This window comes from Trematomus bernacchii, unplaced genomic scaffold, assembly GCF_902827165.1.
Source record: "Trematomus bernacchii unplaced genomic scaffold, fTreBer1.1, whole genome shotgun sequence".
NCBI classification, from domain to species: domain Eukaryota; kingdom Metazoa; phylum Chordata; class Actinopteri; order Perciformes; family Nototheniidae; genus Trematomus; species Trematomus bernacchii.
Window position 1 is genome coordinate 201,676 of NW_022987568.1, and position 22,711 is coordinate 224,386.

Sequence of the window (22,711 nt, forward strand, 5' to 3'; positions counted from 1 at the left end):
GTGTCTGATGCACTTTATAATTTGAATTTGTACAATACATGTGTTTATTGATTGATGGTTAAATGAGTAAATGCTTCACATGTACTGACTTCTGAACATGCCATTTACATGTGTGTTGTTTTAATAAAATGCGTCACTCAAACAAGATGCGCTGGCGAGGAGGATGTCGTGAGACAGCGTCACGCAAATTTGAAGATCGAGATGAAAAAACCTTCGCCACCATTTTTATTCCGTGTCTTTGAATTGACTTTACATGTAATCGTGACGCGGTCCAGTGTGAACGTACCTGAGCCTGGGTAAGACCATAATTAGTCTTGAAGTTAAAGACCTTAGCACTGTCTTTCACCACTCCATTGTTCATTTCAGTGGTGACGACAATCCTGCAGAAACAGGAAGAGAGGCGTGATTAAGAGTGTTTGTGTGTGCATGCAAGTGTCTTCATGATTATCTGTGTGTGTTCACCTGTCGTAAGTGTTGGAAGACTTTGCTGCCACTGTAGTGTCAACACCGTCTTTGATCAGCCAGTGGAAGTTCTTGTTGGTGAAGAGGCGGATATCATCCCAGTCTTCTGCTGTGACATACGTGCCGTCTGCGTTGAAGTCTCCGAGCACCATGATGTTCTTCTGGCAGAGGGAAACGGCTCAAACTAATTATTTGCAAACTAGATCAGAATAATGTCATGGTAATGGGCAATCTGAAAAACACAAATGTAAACGCCCCTATCTGAATATTGCTCTCTGACGTCCATTCATTTTACACCAGAAAGAACTGCTCTATGTGAGTCATGATGGAGACTTAAGGGCAATATTTTGAGATATTACGTTTTATTTGACAATTCTTTGTGAAAGATCTCTTCTTTTGTTTTTTAAAGAATGAAGTGTGTGTGTGTGTGTGTGTGTGTGTGTGTGTGTGTGTGTGTGTGTGTGTGTGTGTGTGTGTGTGTGTGTGTGTGTGTGTGTGTGTGTGTGTGTTTCCCCAGAGTTACTACTGAGTTCAGCTACATCGTCAGTGATCCCCTGCCTCTGGGTTCCGGCAGCTATAGGGAGAGATACCTCTTCCTCTACAGGTAAAACACAAACTGCCTAAATCAAAACACCAACAGCTAAATGATCTTCTGGATGTATTGCTTTGTTAATTCCCCAGATCAGTGAGCAGAAAGTGCTTAGTTCTCTATAATAGATAATCTACATTTCCAGTGAAAGAACAGAGTCTCTCCTCTAATACCGGTCTGTGTGGAGGAAAACTTGACGACGAAGGGCGGTCTGTCGAAGCCTTTGCCAGAGTATGGGAAGCTTTCAACCTTGGTCACCATCTGATCCCTGCAGAGGAAAGATGGAATTCTTAATTTTGAAGACGTCTCCAAAACAGTGGATCGAGTTCATCGACTCTTTCTCATGGTCACATATTCACACAACTCCTGGAGCATTTTCTATGCTGTTTACACTCTTTATCAAACACATGTTTTCTCTTTCTGCTCACTGATCTGGGGAATTAACAAAGCAATACATCCAGAAGATCATTTAGCTGTTGGTGTTTTGATTTAGGCAGTTTGTGTTTTACCTGTAGAGGAAGAGGTATCTCTCCCTATAGCTGCCGGAACCCAGAGGCAGGGGATCACTGACGATGTAGCTGAACTCAGTAGTAACTCTGGGGAAACACACACACACACACACACACACACACACACACACACAAACACACACACACACACACACACACACACACACACACACACACACACACACACACACACACACACACACACACACACATATACATACCTTTTGTTTATCTTGAATCATAATGTGAGTTCATGATCTGTCAAACTTTTTACAAACTTCTTCAAAAGGTCACCATTAGTGCTGCTGCATTTGTAAAACATAACTTTTATATTGATTGATATTGCAATTCTAATATGAAAGGAAATATATGAATTGATTATAGTATGAAGTGTATCTGTATTAAGTCTATAGAATACTGTTTGTAGGCCAGGACTTCTCCACAATACTTCATTCAGATATTTTCACTTGTTTTGCCAAATACTGCGATTACTGAGATTTGGATATTGCAGTAGTCAAGATAACATTTAGATGAATGAAGCAGCCCTCACAGTCTGCGTGTGTGTGTGTTAGAATACTGTGTTTGCTCTTCATAAGTCTTACTTGTTAACAAGCGCCAGGAGTTTGTCGGGTACGCTCAGATCGTGGTTGCAGCGGACCTCCTGGATCAGAATGATGTCATAGCGCTGGACAATCTGAAAAAAAATGTATTCTGATTGGTCAATTCTGACGGAAGTACTAAAGGGAACAGCAAAAGAAGACAGACAGGAAGTGAACACTAAAGGGAACAGCAGAAGAAGACTGACAGGAAGTGAACACTAAAGGGAACAGCAGAAGAAGACAGACAGAAGTAAACACTAAAGGGAACAGCAGAAGAAGACAGACAGAAGTCTAGTAAACTCTGTACATGTCTCCTCAAGGTGCTGAATGTTCTCTAAATGCTGCATGTGTTGTCAAGTTGCTGGAGATGTTTCTTCATGTGTTTTTATATCTGCATCCTTTCTGAAGCTGCAGCGTGTTTCTCCTGATGGAAGAGTTTGGGCCGTAGCAGCACGTTTACACCTGCTGGCCACCGTAGTTGTTTAGTGCTGCACTTCAGCATTATGTTTAAAATTACCATTACCTCACAAAACAATCATTGTTTTCCAAGAAAAGGAAACTCAAACAGGAAGTGGGTTACTATGTTTCACTTGCCAAGATACAGTCAAAACAACAAAGAACAAATAAGTATTGGATAGCAAATTGAGTTTCAGACCTTTGTGATGATGTCTATCGCTTTCGGTTTATCGAATTTCCCGGTTCCAAAGTGTCGGATGTTGAAGGCTCCAATCAGCAGACAGGAGGTCACATGCAGCAGGGCCAAGAAGAGACCCAGAGCACAGAGCAGACGCATCCTGGGACTAACAGGTCACAGACATATATAGTTAGAAATACTTATAATCAATGTTAAAGCAGTTATAATTCTAAATTTTGACCGTAGGACAGATGGACAGTTAGCATGTAATAGTTATACTGTGATGCACCTGATCCTGAACGCAGTCTTTTCCCCTGTTGGAACATTTACTCAGGCAATGTACAAGTACAATTTACTTTTTTACATTTAAGAAGCCAGTATTGTTCTATTTCCTCCACGACATTTATCCACCTGCTTTTTACATTACTGTCTTGTCTTTCTAATGTCTTAAAATGTATTTCAATAAAACAGTATGCAGCACTTAAAATGGTCTGTCTTATTTAAAGCTAATGTACCTGCATGATTCCATTTGTTCTTAACTTTTGTCTTCATGGTTGATTTAAAAGCGTCACCCACGACCGCTTCAGTTTACTTAGGGAAGCTAATCTCAGCGTGGCTCATCAACCAGCTGCCATTACAGTATATCACTAAATTCAGGCACTAAAGGACCGTGTCTGGAGTAGAGTGTTGGTGAGGTGGTAGACCTCTGGAGCCGTAAATAAACTACTCCTGCAGGAGAAACCCTGTGTCGGATCCCAGTCCCTATCCTTACTTTAGAGGGCCAATTTATAAAAAACTGAACATCTCAAAAGCCACACATCATAAATCGAGCAAAGTGCAGGTCATATAACAGATCATCAAACAAAACCAACCAATATCAAATTCACATATATGTCTAAATGAAAGTACAGCTTTAACCTTAGGGAGTTTTCACTCTCATTTAAATATCAAACCATTATACAACTACTGTGAGCCTTTTCCAGGTTAAGGGTATTCTTACCTTAGAGCTTAGACCAAGCAGACACCCTCAGAGATGAGCAGAGTTGACCAAATAAGGGCTAAGTGTCAGAGAGACAAAACCCCAAAAGAGTATGTTCTTTGTCTTAACGCAGATCATTTATACTCTCCCCACCTCCCCACCTCCGTTTCTAAGTAAATCGCAATTTCCCCATAGTTGTCTTTCCTTGGAAGTGCGTTGTCATTGTTGCAACAGCCATTATTTTTGAATAAAAAAATATAGTTAAACAAAGTCAAATAAAGAAATAATATTCAAACATAATCAGAAATTACAGAAAAGTACTTTCAAGAATCCCCTTGAATTACCTTCAAAACCATTAAAAAACTTGCATGAAAATGTATGTTTAGTGTTTACTAAGTGGGAAGAGTGAGACCAGATAAAAGAGTTCCTCATGTTCAAGCTTGAGTTCCTGTTTCTCGATAAGCAATGACTCGTGATCTTTATGTGTAAACAGTACATTGTTAGCAATAACAAAATGAAGCTTGTTGTAGACTCTCATCTCGTTAACAAGACCTACTGTGTGACTTTAACTTAGTGTTTGAGTCTGAATCAATAACACATTTTATTTGGAACAGCTTTCAGAACAACATCTCATTTTCTGTTAATGGTTGGTCACAAGAGATGGATATAGTCTATTATCCAGAGACTGGGTTATATCTGAGTTCAATTTGATGTCAGTAGGTTTTTTTTTATATTTGTTGATAATAGATAATAACTTAAATAGGAAAAGGCATAAGACACTCCAGTGTTGGTGACTTTTCTGAACAGCAAGCCCACAGATTGTGTTGGGTTGGTAGTATGAGGGGTTAAGGCATGAGTCGTGTAATGAATCATTTCAGCTCAACTTGACTGAACTCCATTTCAGTCAGACAAATCACGTTTGAAATGTTTATTAACAGCAGCTTATAGTTTCAGTTTGGATCCAGCTTCACATCGAGCCATTCCCCTCGATCTCCAAGGCTTTTCCCTGAATATATTATCTAGTGAGATACCTTCTAGACCAGAAACTGGTCAATTATTTTCTCTTTAATAATGAGAATGACAATTTGTGATCTGTATTTACTAAGTGGGAAGAGTGAGAGAGGTTCAACGTTTCACCATTTTAAAAGTTGAGTTCCTTTTTCTTGATAAGCATTGACTCTGTGGTAAACATTGTGTGCAATAACAAAATGAAGCTTGTTGTTGATTCTAAGACACTCCAGTGTTGGTGACTTTTCTGAACACCAAGCACACAGATTGTGTTGGGTTGGTGGTATGAGGGGTTAAGGCTTGAGTCGTGTAAATGTATCATCATTACCAGTGGCAACTGGTCATTAGGGGCAGGTGGGGCACAGCCCCACCTAGTGTCAGCAGAAAGTATTAAAAATAATGATTACAAAAAAATGCAAAAAAGAGGGAGAGAGCTGCAGTGACGCGTCCTAAAACCAGGAAGTAAGCTGCGCATGGCTTCCCTCGACAAAAAAGCAATGAGATTTCTCCATAGGATTTTAGAAAATAGCTCGAAATAAGATCTGTGGGAAACGTACCTGTTAGATAAATGCACGTTTTGTTCACCCGGATAATATCCACATGTCTACCCTACTTTTATAATTTTCAAACTTTTGATTTGATTTTGATTCGACTTTTGAAACTACAAGAAGATAAGGAGGACTTTTACAAAAAAGTAATAGAGATATTTGTCCAGAAGGATAGGCAAATGGACTTCATCTTCAAGTCAAGGTAAGACCACCATTTTATTGAAAATGGGATCTTACTAAGGGAGAACAATTCAATATTTAAATGTGTAGTGCCGAGAGAAGGGAGTCGGAGGCGGTGCATCGAAGGTGCAAATCTGTACTTTAATGAGCAGCAGAAATGCACATGCTGTCGGGTCGCAGCCCGAGAAGACAAGAGAAAGCGAAAGGGACACACACACCGTAGGTACCCCGGAGGTACCGTCAACATATATGTCCGTGCGGAAACAATACCCCCAACCTGTAGTTCCTGGATTGAATTATGTAACCCCGTTAATTAGTGATCACTACACAAGCCCCCCCAGAATTCAACCATGGACACAATCCTCGCGTCCGGGAGGAAGCACCACAGGGGCCGAGGAGGGCGGGGCCGCCGGCGAGGGCCGGGCCATGGAACGGGCCGTCGGTAGGGGGCCGCAGGAGAGGGTAGGGGCCCCAACGAGGGCGAGGGCGAGGGCGAGGGCCGGGCCGGAACGGGCCGACGTCAGGGGGCCGCAGAAAGCAGGGTCGCCGTGTTGCGATGTGGGGACAGGCGTGAACATCCCGGTGGTCCCCAGCAGGGAGGAGCGCTGCCCGGCCGCAGGCGAAGGCACAGCGGCGGCGGGCACGAAGTCCTCGGGAGGAAGGAGCCGTGTCCCCGGGAGGAGGGAACCGTGGACAGGGGAGAGGCCAGACGGGGCGCCGTCCGAAGCCGCCGTCGAGGCGAACCGTGAGCCGCGGTTAGAGGAGAGGCCAGGCAGGGTCCGGGAGCGCGCCACCCACGGGCCGAAGAAGGCGCGGGCGACGTCCGAAGCTGCTGCCGAGGCGAAGGAAGAGGCCAGACAGGGTCCCGAAGCGCGCCACCCACGGGCCGATGAAGGCATGGGCGACGTCCGAAACCGTAGAGTCGAGGCGAGACGGGATCCAGAAGCGCACCACCCACGGGCCGAAGAAGGCGTGTGTGACGTCCGAAGCCGCCGTCGAGGTGGTGAAAAAGCGAGAGGGTCCACACGAGGCCGACCAGACATGGTCGAACCTCCTCTCAGGCACCAGAAAAAAACTCAAAAGGGTCGTCCTGTCCACGAACAAAAACAGGTGGGCGAAATCGTGAGAGGATCCACACGAGGCCGACCAGACGTGATCGAACCTCCTCTCCGGCACCACAAAAAACAAAACAAAAAAAAACAGTCGGATGTCGACAGCCGCTAGCTGTCGTGGCTAGCCGCCGTTAGCCGTTGGTAGCTGCTAGCCGTTCTCGGCGGCCGTTAGTCGCTGGCCGGACATGCAGCCGCATGTCCCGAATAAACCCGGCACGGTCGTGTATCGGCTCCATGGAAGGCTTGCTGTCCCCCAGACAGGGGCGGACTGGGACTACAAATCAGCCCGGGACTCTCGACCGGCCCACTTCGGTACCGCCGGCCCACCTCGGTAAATTACTAACGGGGGGGGGGGTGCTAGTGACTTATCCGAGCGGCCCACATCGTCCGACCGGCCCACTTCAGTACCGGCCCATCGGGATTCGTCCCGAACGTCCCGCTGGCCAGTCCGCCCCTGCCCCCAGAGCCGAAAAGCGTGGAAAAGGCGAGCGTCGTCTGCATCCATTACGGAGGGCGCACCGAGCCACAGTCCACGTGCACGTGGCAGCTACGGACGTCCCCAAAAATCTCCGGCATTTCGAGAAAAACAGTATGTCTTTTGCCGTGTTCGATTCAGTCTCGGAACCTTCGCGAGACTTATGACAGGATCACCAATGTAGTGCCGAGAAAAGGGAGTCGGAGGCGGTGCATCCAAGGTGCAAATCTGTACTTTAATGAGCAGCAGAAATGCACATGCTGTCGGGTCGCAGCCCGAGAAGACAAGAGAAAGCGAAAGGGACACACACACCGTAGGTACCCCGGAGGTACCGTCAACATATATGTCCGTGCGGAAACAATACCCCCAACCTGTAGTTCCTGGATTGAATTATGTAACCCCGTTAATTAGTGATCACTACAAATGATACAATTACATTTTTTGGGTATCCTTTTGTTGAACTGTCTGTTTAAAATTAATCGAAGCATCAGACAAAAAAAGCTTTTGAAAATAATATTATATTTTGATTTAGGTCAAAATATAATATTTGTAAACCTGAAGAGTCAGTGCCAGTGCCTCACCAGCCATGAACCTCACTGCACGTCACTGCAGAAGCTTATATAGACATCTACGTTTTTTGTGCCCCACCACGTTTGTACATATAAAAACGCCACTGATCATTACACTTTGACTTGATTGATTTCCATTTCAGTCAGACAAATGAAGCTCAGCGCAAGTTCAACCAGGAAGACCGTCTTTACTCATTCATGTATTTCTATTCCCATGTTATTACTCTTTCTCCTCTCAATAAGTGACCGGGGGCGTCACTCTTCAGCTTAACCAATCACTTCGCTCTATTCCCAAGAGCCTATCATAGCGCTCTGTCAAACCTTTTAAATCTGCTCTCCCCTCTGACAGCTCTCATTCCAGGTGAATCGGCGCAACACACAGACAGCAATCGCCAAACTAACCTCGTACTTCAGGGTTTATGATTCTCAAGACGTCCGATTCATAGTACTCAGACCACGACCAGCTTCCAGCAGGATCTTGATCCGGGCCCGACACACTGCCTGAGTCCCTACGCAACTTCTTCAAGCTGCGGCTCGGTATCCCGCAGCAGCTCACCTGCAGCAGAGGCAGATCTCCTCCTTTCCAAACTACAGCAGCAAGGCATTATTCCAGCTCCAGGCCTATCTCTTCACCAGCTCCGCAGGCTCGCAGATCAAGCTACAGGTGGCGTTCCCCAGCTCGAGTCAGCGGCTCCAGCTGGCTACCCGCAAACCCGGATGCGGGAGGAAAAAGGACTACCTCCCGTAGGTAGGGGCTTAGGCCTACATCCGATAGCAGCTACATCTCCTCCCGGCTCAGTAGTTCGCACCGGACAACAAGTTGCCGTCATAAGCGGCTAGCAGTTTCACTGCACAGCTCCGGGCTCTCGCCCCTATATATATATATATATATATATATATATATATATATATATATATATAAATGCAAGTCTAAGGCACTATATCAACCACTTGCGCATAAGTACTGTATCACTGAGGGAATATAAACTGGTAAATCAACATTTAGTTAATTCTTCTGCAGTATAACATTACATTCTAAATGGAAGAGCTCACCTGTTGAACCAAAGATGTTTTGCTCTGCTTGCAGAGAGTCACCCCCCTTTTCCTCGACTACGGTTGGGAGCTGATATGACAACGGTACAATGCTTCCTCTTTCCACGCACGGATAATAATGCAATCAAATAATTAGCGTGCAGGCCAAGGCTGGCCCCCCAAAGCAGATATTAACGTCGCTCTTAACGTTCCCACTCATCCATCCCAGTGGAACTCCTTCAGCCTCAGGTGGGAGTCTATTAAAAAAATAAAATAAAAAATAAAAACGTGTGCACCGGCTACATGGGTAAATAATATTAATAGTTGCTCTCCTCAGTCCAAATCACCCACTGCTCAGGGAGATCCCCTCATGCGTTGCCCTTTACGCCATCTAGGTTCAAATTAGGGCTGTGCGATTATGACAAATCATAATCACGATTATTTGGGTCAATAATTGATATCACGATTATTAAATACGATTATTCATTGACTTTGAAAAACACCATTTATTGAACTTTAAAACAAATACAAATAATAATTTGAACAGTATCTTTTTAACTGTTGATTACCCTGAACGTATAATTCAACTGAAAAACCAATACAAAAATAAATGATACATTTAAATAAATAATATCAAAATAATAAATACCAATAAACAAGATCAACAAATATTTTGGAGCGCACTTCCACAAGCTACTAAACATATATAAATATGATAAATACAAATACATGAGACCAAAACTAATTAGATCAAATATGTTGCACTGTCACAACCAAGCAAAGCTAAATAATAGTTTTTTTCGATTATGTTGTTTTCGTAATTGTGGCAGGCCAAAATCGTAATTGCGATTAAAATACGATTAATTGTACAGCCCTAGTTCAAATACAACATTACATAACATTGTAACACCGCTCAACTGGAAAGAAGAGAGAAAGAAGAGGAGACTCCTTTAGGAGCACGGCGTTCCTAAATCAAAGAGGAACTATACGCTCAGTCACACACCCGGAGTCCTAGGTATCACACCGAGCTTCATAGTAATGAAACGTTCTTCTAACCGAAAACTGCCGTGCATCCACAATAACGTCAAGCTGTATTACAGCAAATCATCACCAACGGCAGTTGCTCTCCCTCACCGGGCAACTGTATATCGCCATGCGGATAATCATTGGCACGCCATCATCTCCCGTCTTCTGGACGAGGCGTCCGCTGTCCTTCAACGATCGTGCATTTCTCCGACTCTTTAGGATGTGCACGGCACATCCTTTGTTTTGGGGGGATTATCTGCAGGGTGAGCGAGTCGCAGGTCCCGGACCCACTCACCAGCGACTCTTTCCGGCACGAGATCAACCGCCATAGCGGCACGCACAGATTTCCACCTATTGCCTTACACATTCATAATCATACCTTGTTTGGTTTCTACCACTAGCTCTCCCTCCATCATTCTCATTTCAGATGATATCGAAAAACTGTCCATAATCATTTAAGCAAGCAATTATAAAAATTGAATTCTCCTCAAACATCGGGGCAGTCCTTCTAGGGTAGGTGCAGCTGCCTCACCTCCCTATTCGAAAGCTCAGTGTCGGCTATCAAAGATCTCTCAAGCTTACTTCTGGTAAGATCTGCATATAACTGGTGGTGGTGTTCAATTACCATATTCAAATCCCATCTAAAACACCTCAGATGTCAAATCAGCTATCACCATAGTGCTCCCCATCATTCGTTTATTTTGTGTCCACTTTGATTGTCCTCTCTATGATTTTCTGCTTCTGATATCATGCTCTGTTGCCTCTTAGCATTTTTTCACAAACCTAGATCACAGGTCATGTTCCATTAATTACCTAAGTGCAATGTCATATTCATGCCGTGCGTTTGCACTTCATTTAAAGTCACTGTTCATGCTCATGCGCATTTCATGCATTTGACCCAGGAAGGGTCTGCGTCTCACGCTTGTTTATAAGCCGGGATACGATATCCATGCATCACCGTACTCAAGCTAACAGCTCACGTGCATTACGCTGCCTACACCTCCTTCACTCGCCCGGACATCAGCTCCGTGCTGGCAATCCAATAATCTCTCAAGCCTTAACTCGGGTAAATATGCATATAACTGGTGGTGGTATTTTATAGCATATCGGCATATCACTCATCATGTCACTGTCTGTACATAAACACGCGTGACATTCCATGTCTTATTACTCATGCTAACAACCATGTGCATTTTAATTCTGTATACTCATCATTGTCTCATTCTCATGCTAAAACCCATGCGTGATTCATGCATTCGAAGGGTCTGGGCTTGTGTCAAGTCAGGATATGATCATCCATGCATCATAGTAGGCCTACGCCCCAGCCCATCTCATGTTTAACTCCCGTGCATTTCATGCACTCATAGCCGATTAATATTCATTTCACCATCCCCTGCTAAAACCCCATGTGCATTCCATGCACTCTAAGCCCGATATATATTCAGAGTCTCCTTCCCCTGCTAAAACCCCATGTGCATTCCATGCACTTACTCTAAGCCCGATATATATTCAGAGTCTCCTTCCCCTGCTAAAACCCCATGTGCATTCCATGCACTCTAAGCCCGATATATATCCGAGTCTCCTTCCCCTGCTAAAACCCCATGTGCATTCCATGCACTCTAAGCCCGATATGATATTTCCGAGTCTCCTTCCCCTGCTACAACCCCACATGCATTTCATGCATCTCAGCCATCTTATACATTCATGTGTCTCTTCATGCTTTATCCTCGACCAGGGCCTGGCTCGGTGTCCAGCCAGGCTCTAATTCATGTGTCATCGTTCAGCTCTAACGAGCTGAAGGTCCGTTCCTTGAGAGTAACTCCACTCTTAATGATATGCTATTCAATAAACTCTTCTTCTCTCCTCCTGTATAACTCTCATCATATCCCATAGATCTCTGCATCCAGCCCATATGGTAAGAAACCCGTACATTTCATTCCATAATACTATTTCGTTTTGGGGGGTTTCATTGGATCGGTTCTACCCTCCCAAATGATACTTCCTGCACAACGGGGCCTAATCGCCAAAATTACCATTACATTCATTTGTGCATCTGCGCAATAAATATGTATTATTACATCAAAACCGTCTCTCCTGATTGAAATCACGTTGGAAATGTTTATTAACATCAGCTTATAATTGCAGTTTGGCGTCTAGGATCCAGCCTCACATTGAGCCATTCCCCTTGAGCTCCAAGGCTTTTCCGTGAATATATGATCTTGTTAGACTGCTATGTGTCGGCCTGGGACCGGCCTCAACGAGCCCACGTTCAAGCAAAAATGAGTTTATAATCCTGCCCCGTAACCACCTGATATACCATGATAGTACAGCTTTAAAGCTTTAACAATGTATTCACACATTAAGAGTACCAGGGGAATAGTGGTCGGGGGGTATGAGCCTATTCTTCAAGATGGAGGGTGTAAATGCAAGCCTTTTCCAGGTTAAGGGTATTCTTACCTTACCCCTAAGACCAAGCAGACACCCTCAGAGATGAGCATAGTTTACCAGATAAGGGCTACGTGTCTCAGACAGACAAAAACCCCAAAAGAGCACGTTCTTTGTCTTAACACAGATCATATATACTCTCCCACCTGCCTACCTCCATTTCTATCTAAACCACAATCTCCCCCATGTTGTTAGTTATAAAGAAATTATATTCAAACTTAATACAAAATTCAAGAAACACAAACTAAGTACTTACAAGAATCCCCTTGAAATACCTTCAAAACCATTAAAAAACTTGCATGAAAATGTATGTTTAGTGTTTACTAAGTGGGAAGAGTGAGACCAGATAAAAGAGTTCCTCATGTTCAAGCTTGAGTTCCTGTTTCTCGATAAGCAATGACTCGTGATCTTTATGTGTAAACAGTACATTGTTAGCAATAACAAAATGAAGCTTGTTGTAGACTCTCATCTCGTTAACAAGACCTACTGTGTGACTTTAACTTAGTGTTTGAGTCTGAATCAATAATACATTTGATTTGGAACAGCTTTCAGAACTACATCTCATTTTCTGTTAATGGTTGGCATGAAAGTTGTGATCTTTATTTACTGAGTAGGAAGGGCAGGGCTGTTCGGTTCTTCTTCTTCTTCTTCTTCTTCTTCTGAGGAAAAATAATATTTGCAGAATGCTTGGGGTGACGATCACATGCCATGTTTCGTTTTGTCAATGTAGACAAGGCTGTGTCCTTAGTTGAAAGTAGTATCACTTTTGGACAAGGCAGTGCGCACAGCTTGTCATGTGACGATGAACAACCAATCATAGCCTGCTCTCCTGTCTTCAGTAAACACCTGTCTTCAGTATGAGAAGCATATTGTATTACTGTAGGGTCAACGATAGCCAGAGTTTAGGATCTGTACACTGTTCCCTCTTATTGGACATTGTATGAGCTCTGCTGCCACAGAGACAGAATGCACTTCTACACAAAGACAGATTTAACATCAGCAAGATACTGTCATTTCAATACTTATTTAAAAAAATAATGCAGTCGGTTTGAGGATAAGGTTTTAACAAAACAAAGTGGCCCTTTTTTAAATGACAAATGATATGTATTGTCTTTCGTAGGGTAGTCCATGTAAACATTTGTAAATAAAACACATACTTTTAAAAGACTTTAAATTGTCAGAACTCAAGAAATTGTGTTTCTTACGGATGGTACAGTCTGTACCTACTACCAGCATGTTGACTGCCACACTAAGAAGGAGAAGACTCTGGATATGTGCTTTGGAACTGTTAAGGGCGCTTACAATGCATCCCCGCTTCCACCACTTGGGACATCTGACCACAGTGTAGTCCACCTATGCCCTGTCTATCGGAGGCTACTTGAGAGGCTACTTGAGAGGCTACTTGAGAGGGAGAAACCTCAAGTTAAGACTGGATGTGGAATAAGGACAGCATTATGGCTCTGCAGGGATGCTTTGACTGGACACAGTGGGAAACATTCGATACCCCCGATATTAATGAACGGGTTGGGACAGTGTCTAGTCAAAACATAAGATAAAACACTGGCATGTAATCTACGTTAGAATAAATAGAATGGTTTTGAATAATAGATGAGAGTAAAATCTACGTCACTTTAGAGCCCCACCCACTTTTGGGGAAACTAACGCTGTCATTTGAACGGCGATCAAGCCTGAAGCCACAGAGCTCTTCTGCTGTCCTTAGAGGAAGTTTGAGGTGTTTGAGGTGCAATAAACGACACAGCAGCTTTTTGGCATGTTAAAACTATTATTTTCTGCCTCGCAGCTGGCGAAATTACAGCCTCGCCTACTGATTTTAATTTAACCATAGGATATCGAGCCCGATCGTCGATTTCAAATGTGTGCTCTAAAATGATATTTATAAATGACTATTATCATTATTATAAGCAAGACAATAAATGGCAAAGATATGTAGAAAATAAACGTATTTGAGATAAGTTCATAACAAACGTAACGTGGGAGAAAATATGTTTCTAGAAGATATGTAGAAAATAAATGTATTTGAGATAGGTTCATAACCAACGTAACGTGGGAGAAAATACGTTTCTAGCTAAACGTAATTGAGAATGCAGTTTAGTTCTGTGGGAACGTAATTTTTAGGAGACAGGGTTGCCCCATTCAGTAGCTGCAGTTTTAAATGTTGTGGCTTCTGGGTAACAAATAGCTTTAATCAAGCTAAGCGATGGTTTAGTTGCACTTGTTGAACATGCTGCCTTCATACGAGATGCTGTAATCCGCCCAGCTCTGTATCGATACCAGAGTTTGGATTTGGCCTGTGTTTTTGTGGCCTTCTCAATTACATCCGCCTCCGGCTTGGTGATAGCTACATTGATCCCTTGGCAATGTTCTGTAAGGGCTTTATGGTCCATTTCTAGGCAGTTCTCACTTTTTAAACTAGAAAGCGGCTTAGGAAATGTTGACAAAGTCATTTTTGGGACAAAATCGGCATTGTGTGGAGCTGAGATTGTCAATATTGCACACTTCCTTCCAGTAGATTTCAGTGATGCCAGGAAAGACTGTTGCTCAGCATCTGTTGCTTTTGGAATCTCCCTCGAGTGACGTAAAAGTGGTGTTGTTGTTGTTGTTGTTGTTGTTAAATTAGCTGCATCGCCAAGGCTGTCAATTGCTTGGCTTAAACGATTCCTTCTGGTTTTAGCCGAAGTAAAGTCAATGTCAGCAACAGGGGAAGGTGTTACATCCTTCACTGATCCAGGTAGAAGCCAATACGCCTTTTCCTGGGTAACTGTCTTGGCATCACGTATCCGTATAGATCAGGGGTGGGCAATTATTTTTTCCATGGGGCCACATGAGAAACTGAAAATATTGTGGAGGGCCGGGCCAAAAGGCTGAACTCAATTCTGCATAATATTAATTGTATTTCTTTATAAAAAGCAGTAAATAGCATTGTTTTGACAAGCTGGTAAGAGTATATGTTATAGTTAAGCAATGAAAAAGTGAGGTTGCCTTACAAAAAAATGTCATTTATTAAATCAAATTTCCCAAAACAATGGTAAACAAAATGAACGTTTTTCACCATTTGTGACTCATATTAGTGAACATTTTCAGTCACATTCACTCAAACACATTTTGAGTTTCATTTACTGTTGGAAAGAGGTTCTTAGCATTCTAAAGATATCACAATATTGTCTTTGTACTCCAAATATTAAGCAAGATACATCATATTGAACTGTCACTAAACATCACTGAACTGTGATTTTGAGAAAAAGGCTTCCAAAGAAAGTGTCCCAGTTCACTGCTAGTTGGTGCCTTTACATGCCAACATTTGTAGTCTAACCACCTCATTTGGTGTTTTTAAGTTCTCTTTTCTTGTTCAGTGAGAGAAATCTAGTCTCTGCTGGGCTTTAACGAGTGCATCAAAGTCAGGTTGAATGTCTGAGGTGGAGATGCGAAGCACAGCTGACAGATGATCATCAGTGAGAGAGGATCTATACCTGGATTTCGTAAACTTCATAATTGAAAATGTTTGTTCACATATGTATGCGTGTCCATGCACTCGTTTACCTCCGTGAACAGATCGCTCCCTGTCGTCGTCCCTTTCATCGACCGCATTGCTGCCAGCTCCTCCGTAATCTTGAAGTCCGGTGTTATCCCGCGGACGAATACGAGTAACTGGGCTGTGTCGCGGACATCACAGCTCTCGTCCAAAGCCAAGGAGAAAAAGTCGTAACTTGCCACTTCACGTTGCAGCTGAAGCTCCAGATTCCCCGCAATGTCCTCGATCCTTCTAGTCACGGTTCGCCTGGACAGCGGGACTTGCTCAAATGCGGCCTTTTTTTTCAGGGCATATTAGTGCTGCAGAGTCCACCAAGCACTCTTTGACAAACTCCCCCTCCGAGAACGGCTTACTGTTTTTAGCAATTTTGTGGGATATCACAAAGCTGGTCATGGTTGCTGCATCACTGGATGTGTGAAGCTTGGTAAAAAAGCCTTGCTGCTTTTGCAGCTTAGCTAGCAAAGCTTCCGATGTCCGCGCCCTTTCAGCGTCAGTCAAGTTTTTATATTTCTCCGCGTGTTTCGTCTCGTAATGTCGACTCACATTGTACTCCTTAAACAAGGCGATCTGCTCCCCGCAAACTAAACACACGGTTTTACCTCCGACTTCAGTAAATAAATACTTAGCAGTCCAATTTTTGTTGAAAACCCTGCATTCAGCATCTACCTTTCTTTTTTTAGCGGACATTTTTTTGAGGGCTAAAGTCGTCTTGTGACAAGGATCCAATAATGTGCACGTCTTGATATACGTATTGCGTCATTATGCACGTGAATAAAAAACAACTTCAAAATAAAAGCAATGCAGCTTTAGTCCATGCATGAGGTAAAGTTAGAAAATATGTTTATTTTGTAATTTCCAATTAGCCTTACACGGGCCGGTCAGAGTCAACCAAAAGGCCGTATGTGGCCCGGTGGCCGTACGATGCCCAGGTCTGGTATAGATGTTTCTATGTAGAAAAGGAGAGATGCAACATGGGTACATGTTGATCCCAAACCAGCCTTGCAGTTGCAGTTAGCTGTGAAGACTGCACCATCCTTCTTCATCAGTACCCACGGACATGTTGGCGGCAGCCCAATACTCTGAGAATGCAATACCTGAAAAATACAAAAATATTATTGGATTGTTGACTTTTTAGAACCACCAATATTTTGGTCCAACTTTACTTTCAAATACTGATTGTTTACACAACCAGTGGGTGGTCAGCTCTTGTCATATTCCTATGCTAGGTAGCACATAACATAAGCTGACAACCAAGAATAGGTTCACAACTTTTGTAATTTAAATATATTGCAATATATAATAAAGCTTTATTTATAAAGCCCTTTTCATAAAGGACGTGTAGCTCAAAGTGCTTTACAAAATGGCACACATCACAAGTTAAACATAAACCACAAGAAATTCCCCTCAGATCAGATCAAATCAAATCAAGGTTTATTTATAAAGCACATTTAAAAGCGATTTTTGGTCGGGCCAAAGTGCTGTACATGTAATAACTACAATCACATAAAAACACATTTCTATAAGCACAATAAAAGACAATATATTACAACAGATATTTAAAAAGAAAACACAGGGAAAAGTCAGGAGTCGTGCTCCGCTCTGACTAGAAGGCCAGGGAGAAGAAGTGTGTCTTAAGAGTAGATTTAAAAACCCCTAGGGTCTGGGCCGACCTCACATGGAGGGGCAGAGTGTTCCAGAGCCTCGGGCCAGCTGCTGCGAAGGCTCGGTGCCCTCGGTGTTAAGACCTTTACAGATGCATGCAGCATAGCAACAACATATAACATTTTAACAGGTTAAGAGACACGAGGAGGTAAAAGGTATGATAATACAAATAAATAATAAGACACAAGACTAAGTTAATTGATGCAACAATATAAAACCCTATAAAATAAAGTAAACATATAGATATAGGTACAACAAAAATAAAAGCTGGTGTTTAAAAATGTCCACTGAGTTGGCCTCTGATATTTCTTGGTAGCGTAGTGGATAAAAGCAGCCTCACCCATTTTATTTTGGGGGACTTTAGGGATATTTAAAAAGCCAGCTGGAGAGGCCCTCACAAAATATTTACTCACTTTTCCAGCTATTACAGCCACATCTCCTTGATATGCAACGCAAACATCGCGGATCCACCCGGATGTGAACTGGTTATGTGCCTCGAGTCCTTTGTACGCTTTCATTTCCTCCATGGTGTACAATGGAATAGGTGAAAAAACCACGTAGTTCACGATATCACAGTAGGAAAGTGAAGGCCATGAATTTATATCAGTGCTGTAATCCTTAACGGGAATCAAATAAGGGTCCACCGAACCAATCGACGCACATTTTTCTCTGTAAACGGTCTTATCCTCCGGGTTTAGTGATTCGTAGTAGCCTTTCATTTTCGCCATTTTTTAACGCTCCCGCCAGTAGAGTGGTACTCCAAGTTGTCTGACGCGAAATCCCGTGACGTCATTAGGAAGCCTCTATACCACGGCCTGTCGTGAGCTATTGCTTAATTGACCCAATTTGTGTTATTTAAACCTGAAAAGGAGATGGCATTGTTTTTGTTACTTTCATTGCGATTGTATACATGTCTTAACGTAACTTCCTGTTTTATATAGACATGCTTTCATCTTGAAGGCGACTTTGCGCTATCAGCAGGAAGTTACTGTTCCCAAAGCAAAGACTTGCCAGGCAGGCTGTACTTGTGTGGTTCTCCTTCCCTCCTATTTTTCTCTCTTCTCCCTGTCTTCTGCACAGCTGATCAACAGCTGATTGGTATCTGCCTGTGACCCTGAGTCTGATGGCTGATTGGATCCTCTCACCCTCAGCTGGCCTATCAGCAGCCAGGGCCGACCATAAAGGAGGCCCCAGGAAGTCTTCTCTCTCTCTCACTCTGGGCCTGTTGCTGATGGAGGAGCCTGAATTCGACTGCAGTGTTTAGAAAGTCATTCTCTTTGTTTGTTCTGACCTTTGTGAACGTGTGTGTGTTGAGAGGTGGAGGAGTTAGGTAAGTCTGGGGTACCCTGTACATTTCTCATCACGTAGATAACTAATGTTTAGACACACTAGGTTAGCGGATTGTTGCCACCCCTGTATTCTGTTTTGTCCAGTTCTGAGTAGGTTAGTTAGTGAGGGTTTGAGTTTTGATTTCAAAGGATAGATGTAGAGATAGGCCTGGTTTTGTTATGCTTGTTTCTTTTGTTTGGCACAGTCTCCTTTGACTCCTCCTCCTCCTCCTCCTCCTCCTCCTCCTCCTCCTCCTCCTCCTCACACAAAGAGTATTGCTGTTCAATTTCTGTTCAGTTCTAGATTTACAAGAAATAAACCTTTTGTCAACCTTTACGCTGACTCCCTCATTTGTATTGGTTGTTGTGTGTTATTGTCTCCAGGTCCCCTAGACCTTAGTGGGGACGTAACAGTGTTTCATGTTGTCGTTGCTGTGGACCTTCTTAATCTACCTTCCAAGCAGTTGCCTGCATTGCCTGTTCGCAAGGTGCGCCTCTGATAACTTTGTTAACTATTTGAAGTTCTCTTGTTTAATGGTATTCTAAAGTAATGCTCATATGGATGTAGCTTAAATGTATTTGTTGTGTTGTGTCTTTGTGTAGCTCTTACGTTGGTTTTTGGAGTTTTCAATAAAATAGAAATCATTAGTCAAGTGTACGACCATCTTTCGGAGGGATATGCTACAGTTTATATAATAAAATATTGATAATTGGTGTCTGTGTATCGATACAATATCACCACGCAAAGTATCGCGATACTATGCTGTATCAACTACTAGTGAGACCTCTATGTGTGGGCCTGGGACCGGCCACAATGAGTCTTTCCTCTAAGCACCTTGACCTTGAGGGGACTAAACTATCCCATAAGAGGCCTGGGACCAGCCTAAACACTTTGTTAAAAACACAGTTAAACAAAGTTAAATGAAGAAATTATAAATAATACGTAATGAAAGAAAACAAACTGTAAGTACTTACAAGAATCCCCTTGAAATACCTTCAAAACCAGAACTGGGTCTATTGCTCCCTCTTTAAAAATGAGCATGGCAATTTGTGTTCTGTGTTTACTAAGAGGGAAGAGTGAGAACAGATAAGAAAGTTACACATGTTCAAGCTTGCGTTCCTGTTTCTTGATAAGCAATGAGTCGTGATCTGTGTTAGCAATAACACAATGAAGCTTCTTGTAGATTCTCAGCTCGCAAGCTCACAGAATTATTAAGTTGTTGTCACCTTTATTCTTTTAGTGATTACTGATTGTCTTATTTTAGATCTGGAAAGCACTTTTTTCAACTGAGGTTGTTTTAAATGTGCTATATAAATAAACTTGACTTTAATCGGATTTCAGACTTTCATATAACAGTTCTGACATATTTCTACATTTCTTCATACCAGAATGAAGAAATAAATAAAAATGACAAAAAGTTAAAACCGCCAATCATTTCGCAAAATCTCAGAGGTGATCATTTTCAATTAGCCAGCAGTCCACTAATGGCGCATTTCCACTACACGGCCTCGCTCGGCCCCGCTCGGTATGGCTAGGCCTCGTTAGGACTGGCTCACTTTATGGCGCATTTCCATTACAGTTTAGGAACTGGGGTAGTATCTATAGCAGGGCTCTCCAACACGTCGATCGCGAGCTACCGGTAGCTCGCGGGCAGCTTTTCAGTAGCTCGCCGCTCGATTATCGATTATAGCGTAGTAAGGTTGCTTATTGATTTTTCGGCCGCGGCTGGACAATAACGTTTTTTTATTTTAGAATTTTTTTCTGTCACACGAATATCAAATGGTCGGTGACGCAGAGATCAAGGAACAGACGTGACAGCAGCACAGCGACAACACACACGGAACACACGTCTGCTTTCTCCACCAGCACCAGTCCAGAACTAACAGCAGAATGACCCGCTCTGAATCAGGCCCTGTCGCTGCGCCTCAGAGACACACAGGGATTTGTGTTTTTTGAAAAACACTCGTTATCGTCATGTCAGGTTTTTGGTGGATTTAATCAAGTCTTGGATTGCAGAGTATGAATGTCCTCTTGCTATTTTCAGTTGATAAATACTTGTGTAAAGTTTGTGAAGGCAGGAGGAAAGCTTCCGCGATCACCGTCTCCTCTCCGTTCCTCCAAACCCCGCCCCCTCCCTGAAAATAATGAGTGACAGGCTGATAGTGACCCGATAGAAACTTTATTATTCACTTAATCACTGATTGAGATATAATGAAGCTAACCTAATCTCATACATTCATGGGATTTATGTAACAGTAAGACAGAGAATGTAAGTGTGCACCCACATGCACTATTTTTGTTTTTATAATGCTGTTGTAAATACTCCTGTTGTCTGCTGTGTTCAGACTTAAGTCATGTTTGTGATGCCACATTCAGGACATTCAGTGTCTTTTTTTTAACAGAAGACCGTAGCTAGAAGCTGCAGCTAGACTGCAGAAGTATTAGTTTTTTGTTTTTGAGGATGGAACAACTTCACACACAGATATAGGGAGGCTAGACCTATACACTTGATTTATTATGGTTTATAATTTAATGTCAAGACGAAGAAGAAGAAGAAGAAAAAGATGGCTGAACAACTGTTCAGTGTCAATCCTGTGGAGATCTCCAAAATAATGTTCAGCTTAAGTCTCAGCAAAACTCACAACATTTCTGGAGCCTTGTAGACCCAGAAAACTATAAGAACATTCACCAAGCAGCACTGAAAATGTCTGCTTTATTTGGTTCTGTTCTACATACCTTTGTGAAGCTGCTTTTTCTGACATGAATGAAATCTAAATACAGAACAAGACCGACTGATGAACATTTAAATGACTCCATTAGAGTGAACCTACATGGGTACACTCCAGCAGACACCTGTATGGTGGACTGCATGCAGTGCCATTCATCTCACTAACAAAAGAGTGAAATGCTTGTAAGGTGGTGATTAAGGACACTTATGTGAATGTTCAGTGATGTACTCACTATGTGGGCCATAATAATATGTGAGAAATCTTCGTTTTCTTGGACCTTGATGTGAAGTTAAGATTTTTGATAAGCTTTAGGTATTGCAATTTCACACGTGTACAAAAGTATAGCTTAATTCAACTGATGAGGGCTATGTGAATAAATGTAAGCGATGTGATGCAAGTAGCTCTTGGCCACTTTCATTTTTTCAAAGTAGCTCTCAGATGAAGAAAGGTTGGAGACCCCTGATCTATAGTAACGCAGTGTAGGCGGAGCCGTGACGTCATCTTCAATGAGAACCCCAGAAAAACAACACAGCCGTTAGCTGTTAGCACTCAGAGCTCACAGCTCCTCATATCTGTTCAGAAACTAGACAAAAGTTAAACAAGTACAAACCACAGACTGCCTGTGTCATGGCAAATACACTCGCTGCTTTATTTATGTCTGTATAGGCCGTTGTTGTGAGTGTGGACGGTCGGAGCATATACTGCGTTAGCTTAGCCAATCTCCATCTAGAAAACACGCATTTTAAAAGGTTTTCGCCTGCCGTCTGTCTGCAGACTTGACAAAGCATTAATTCATGGTTTTTACTAACCGGTATCAGTATGTTGTTACTTCGGCATCATTTTGAAACGTGTATTACAATTAAATCACGGTCAAATATGTCCATCTTGTTGTAGTTGTAGCCCCCTTGCCAGCGATGCTCTCTCTAGTTTAGCATACTCAGCCCGACTCAGCCTCGTTGTTTCTGGCCCTAGACCCACGATTTTATGAGGCCAGAAAAACTGTGAATTAGGACCCGCCGGCCGGTACTAGGCCAAGTGGAAACGCAACCAAAGCGCAAAATAAATACGCAAAAATGTACTTTCAAATGTATAATTTTCTACACACACTGAATTCTTCCATTGATAAGGGGCGTTCTCTCTTTTGACATCTGGATTGTCTGTGGTACAGGTTTTCATGTTGGGCTGTATAAATCAAATGAAATAGATTGACTAGATGTGCATCCTGTATTCAGAATCAGGCTGACTGCCAGGGAGGTTCACATATGCAAGAAATG

General features: G+C 42.7%; 1 protein-coding gene across 2 annotated transcripts in view; it reads right to left on the reverse strand.

The window, feature by feature from the left end:
* Window positions 1–22,711, reverse strand: part of LOC117479102 (deoxyribonuclease-1-like) — a 58,064-nt gene that overhangs the window by 26,037 nt on the left and 9,316 nt on the right. The window contains exons 8-9 of one of the 2 annotated variants that reach the window (XM_034126126.1): window positions 463–620; window positions 287–380 (exon numbers count right to left, since the gene is read on the reverse strand). The exons of the other annotated variant lie outside the window; for it this stretch is intronic. Coding sequence (XP_033982017.1) covers window positions 287–380; window positions 463–620 — 252 coding nt within the window. The remainder of the gene's footprint in view (window positions 1–286; window positions 381–462; window positions 621–22,711) is intronic. 2 annotated transcript variants of the gene reach the window in all.